The sequence below is a fragment of the Nanorana parkeri genome, unplaced genomic scaffold (genome assembly GCF_000935625.1).
Source record: "Nanorana parkeri isolate BGI_ZX_2015 unplaced genomic scaffold, ASM93562v1 scaffold98, whole genome shotgun sequence".
Taxonomy (NCBI): domain Eukaryota; kingdom Metazoa; phylum Chordata; class Amphibia; order Anura; family Dicroglossidae; genus Nanorana; species Nanorana parkeri.
The window spans coordinates 2,135,639-2,140,315 of record NW_017306366.1 but is presented as its reverse complement, the minus strand read 5'-3'; the positions used below and the strand labels follow the sequence as shown (position 1 = coordinate 2,140,315).

General features: G+C 40.0%; 1 protein-coding gene across 1 annotated transcript in view; it reads right to left on the bottom strand.

Annotated features, from left to right (window-relative positions):
* The window catches only part of VWA9 (von Willebrand factor A domain containing 9), a 19,814-nt gene that overhangs the window by 3,291 nt on the left and 11,846 nt on the right, over positions 1–4,677 (bottom strand). The window contains exons 8-11 of the mRNA XM_018552832.1: positions 2,726–2,818; positions 2,508–2,652; positions 2,253–2,386; positions 1,228–1,346 (exon numbers count right to left, since the gene is read on the bottom strand). Coding sequence (XP_018408334.1) covers positions 1,228–1,346; positions 2,253–2,386; positions 2,508–2,652; positions 2,726–2,818 — 491 coding nt within the window. The remainder of the gene's footprint in view (positions 1–1,227; positions 1,347–2,252; positions 2,387–2,507; positions 2,653–2,725; positions 2,819–4,677) is intronic.

Here is a 4,677-nt window from a genome sequence, read left to right as displayed (position 1 = left end):
GGGTAGCGGTGGAACATAAACACGATCTTTTACATATCCCCACACAAAAAAAAAAAAATCACACACGGTGATGACGATGATTGAGAACTGAAGCAATGCGTCATGATATCGGTTCATTCTTTTTTTCAACAAGATGGAGCACTGCCCCATTGGCACCTAATGGTTCGAGCTTTTTTAAATGAAAAAGTGCCCCAGCGATGGATTGCTCGGAAGGGGGCCAATGACCTTGCTCTTTGTGCTTGGCCTGCGAGATCCCCAGACCTCACCGTGTGTGATTTTTTTTCTTGTGGGGATATGTAATAGATCGCGTTTATGTTCCACCGCTACCCACTAACCTCGAAAACCTTAAACATCGAATAACAGCAGCGATCAACTCAGTGGCTCGTGATATGCTGATGCGCACCTGGGAGGAATTCTCTTATCACATTGATGTTGCCCGTGCTGCAGTTGGTGGTCACATTGAACACTTGTAAGACAGGAAATAAAAGTTGATTGTGAGAATAATACTTGTGACTTGGCTGGAGTTTTGTATTACTTTTCCTTAATAATATATTGCATAAAGAAATCGATTAATTCTTTTTGAATAACCCTGTATATATCATTTACCACTGACTAATGCAGAGTTGCAATGCAAGCAGATCAGCTAAAAGTAGTTGGATCTGTATGTGCGTTATAATTAATCGAAATTAGTCGATTAATCGATTTTGAACAAAAAAATTGATTAATCGAACGCGAAAATTGTAATCAGTACTAGCCTTACTAATTTGTAAATGCTGGTCTAAAGCTGGTCAATTCAGCAACATTTGAAAAGCATGTCCCAAGCTGTGTGCACCTTTCTTGAATCACGAGCTCCAGTCTAGGAATGCTGAGCACAGACCTTAAAGTAAACTTATACAGAGAGAAATATGGTACTTTCCACCGCTGACCAACTTCTATGAATACTATTTTTTTCTGGCTCTCCCTAGCTTCAGTGCTATATCATCACCATCACAGCATACCTAAAAGTTAAAGATAGGAAATTAAATGCGTCACCCATGAAAAGCGATGAGGTCGCTGGGGGCATCAAAACATTGCTATATATGGGTGATGAATAAATGTTCTACCTTTACCTTTCAGTATGGTGTGTTGGATACCTGGTCCTCCACCACACACAGTCATTCTTCCAGCAAGCCCCTAAATCACTGCAGGACATAGTATTGACTAAGAACACAGCATCAAGGCAGATACCTGCAGCCCACTGGGTTTAATCCATACTGTTACATTCTGTGCATAGCTTCTCTTGGACTTGGGCTGCAGAGGGAATGGGCTCTTGTTATCTTCTTCACCATATGGATTCTCTTTGGCATCTGAAAAAACACATGTATTCCAAGTATATCACTAATCCACTGATAACATTTCACTGTTGAATATTTAAAGTGAATTTGTAGAATTGTGAACTATATAGCTGGCAATAGTGTTAAAGCAAACCTGTCTGTTTGACCTGAATCTATAGGAGCACAGGTTTGCTTTAAGTCTGGCAAACCTGCCCTGCACTTTGCTGCCACAGCAACCATTACTGAGTGAATTGGTAAGACTACTGTTAAGGTGCCCATACACCTTACGAATATCGGCCTATTTTCGTATGCAATCGCGTTTTCGTCCGATATTCCTAAGGTTGATGGGCAGTGTACAACCGCAAATACTCTACAATCAATCGACTGTTGACCAGCAGGTTAGAAAACTTCGGTCGATCGTACGATTTTCGCAAGGTAGGTGGCATTTCCGTACGTCAAAATTTGTACGATTTACACTGCGCATACGAAAATACATGCGGTCGATTACCGCAATTCGTCCAGGTGCTTTCTTTTAATTACCACAGATCCAACCTTGCGATAATCAGGGCAGGATGGGGCCGCCGTACGAAAATCGTACGACGGTTCGATCATCGGACGAAAAGTGCCGTCCGATGATAGCAAGGTGTATGGGCAGCCTCACAGAGTTGGGGCAGGAGAAGGTATCCATACTAATACAAGTTTGATTCAGCTAATTCAAATTTAGCTGGGGTGAAAATCCTTTTAAAAGAATTCCACAGGCATACAATAGTACAATATGTTCCAGACCAATTTCATACCAAGTCTAGTATAATGTTATCATTCATTAGTTTAGTGGTCTATTGTATAAAAAAAAAACCTCATGAACTGCTCTATAGCCTCACAGAGTGATTCACAACACCTGAGCTACTGAGGCTTTACACTAGATCAGTTTTATTATACCAGATATAGGTCCAAGCTGTGAGATTCTCCCCAACCAGGGTAAGGGCTCGGATCCAAGCTCAAACAAAGACATCATCAGATTGGATTTCTTCTTGCTATCAGCTTGGGAGTACAGCATACCACACCAGTCATTCCTACAGAGCCAATAAAGAAGATTAATTATAATCGAAGGGTTTGCATAATAGTCACTTTCTTGAGACACACACACACATATAAATACATACATACATACATACATAGTGCACGTTCTCTTACCCCAGCTGTACTAAGGCCACCATCCCCTCTACTTTCAGGCTACCATGCAGTAGGACACAGAAATTTGGGATTTTTCCTGCTATCTGGCTGGCAGAATTCTCATCCTCCAAGTCATCCGTAATTCCAGGCCCAATATCATCACCCTCTATAAAAGACATCAAATAATTATTAGGTACACTTACAGCCTGGTTCTAAGACACATCTCAGTAAATGCTCACCTTTATTAAGAGCAATAGGTAGGACCAGGTGACGAGAAAGGACAGGAGGACTGGAGATGTCTGCAATGTCAATAAAGCCAAGGATTTCCAGTTCTGAAGAAATAGAATAATGCCAAATTAAAAATAGACTGAAAATTTGCCCTTATGGCTAATGTGATACTATGAGATGAGAATCATTTTGTACATTTAGCTTGATCACTCTAATAGACTCTGTATGCTTGTGTAGACTACTAAGTGTCATTGTGCTAAACAGAAAATGTTGTTGCCATATGGGTACTACAGACAAAATGGAAAGCTGCGCCTATGTGAAAATTCCTTGACAGCAAGCAATAACTTCAAGCAGACACTTATGGCAGACAGCAACATTTGAACACATGGTTTTGTGCACAATGGATGCTCCAAAATTTTGTTTAGGCGAATCAAAGAAGATAGCCGAGAGTGTATTTTTAGCTACAGGGGTTAGGATACAGAAATTAGGAACTGGAAAGGAGGTAAGCAGAGGCTCCCGTATTGGAAGAAAAGGACTTTGGAGGTTAAACTTCACATTTTATTATTTATTTCCATTGTTGCTTATTGGCCACTTCCTCAGGAAATCTCACAGCAGAGCATGCCGGTAGCATAGTGGTGACATCACTATACTTGTAGTTATTCACTTCTTTCTCCAGCCCCATAACAGAAGGTATGTGTGCAGGTATAGACCTTGGTAAGCAATGCAAAAGCCTAAGTATTGCACCTGCAACACATTCATTGTAGTTGCAATGCTCTGCAGGCTGAAATGCAAAAAAATTATTTTATTTCATCATCCTTGGTGCATTTATTCATTTTTTTTGTTAAAGGTGAACTATTCCTTCAAGTGATACAGTCAGCTCAGTGTCTTGTCCTGGCTTGTAATTTGATATTGAAAGAGCAGTGACTCACTGATGAGGGTATCTCTGTGTTCTCCCCTTCTACAAGCAAACTCCCAGTGATAGAGTGAAAGCATTGTGCAATACAGTGGAGTGGCTCAAAGTGCTGCTCCTCCCTCTCCCTGCTTAAGTCTTAGGAGAAAGTAATAAGAAGTCAAATTCAGGTACTTTCACTAGCTGAAAACTAGGTTAATAAAAGGGGCCATTAATATTTGCCTGGAGTTTTAAATGCTGCGCCCTTGTTGATACTTTTATTTCAATTGTTCAAGTAGTTTTCGGAACCTCCAAAAGACAACATTATTATTATATTTAGTATTTTAAAAATATGAAATGTATTACATTAACATTGTATGGTAAGCCTGTAATACAGTGTCTAAAAGTGGCATAATAAAATGGACTCTTGGTATTTAAAAGGACTCCATTCCATTGTACTTTTTTTTTAGTATAACACCTATTGTATTATCAGTCATCAGCAAAACAGGTTCACTGCTCAGTTTATGTTGTGAAATGAAGCCAATCAATAGCTCATTTCTAGTGGGGTCTCCAGTTTGGTTAAACTCTAGCGCGCAACTATACTTTTCATGCAGTTACAATTATTGAGCTCAGATGCCTGTTTCCAGTCAGATGCAGCCACCTTGCATGCTTTAGGAGTAAGAGAGAGCAAAAAGAACAGGACCTGCAATCGTTGACAGAACATAGGAGGGGAGCACTGTTTGACCCTTTTACCTTGAGTACTAAAAAGGAACCTGCATCTGAAGGAGCTGGACCTGAAAGAATTTAAAGATGAGGCTGTGCAGGACAAGCATAGTAGGGAGAGTATGCCTGTGAAGGTTCTCATTCATCCAGGTCATGGTATAACTAAAAAATAAAAGCAAGACAACTGGACTTGCTGTATTTTTCTTGAAGGCGTTTCACTGGTCATCCAACCAGCTTTCTCAATTCAGAAATTAAATAAAGAAAGCTGGTTGGATGACCAGTGAAACGCCTTGAAGAAAAATACAAGTCCAGTTACCTTGATTTATTTTTTAGATATAGTAGGGAGAGGTA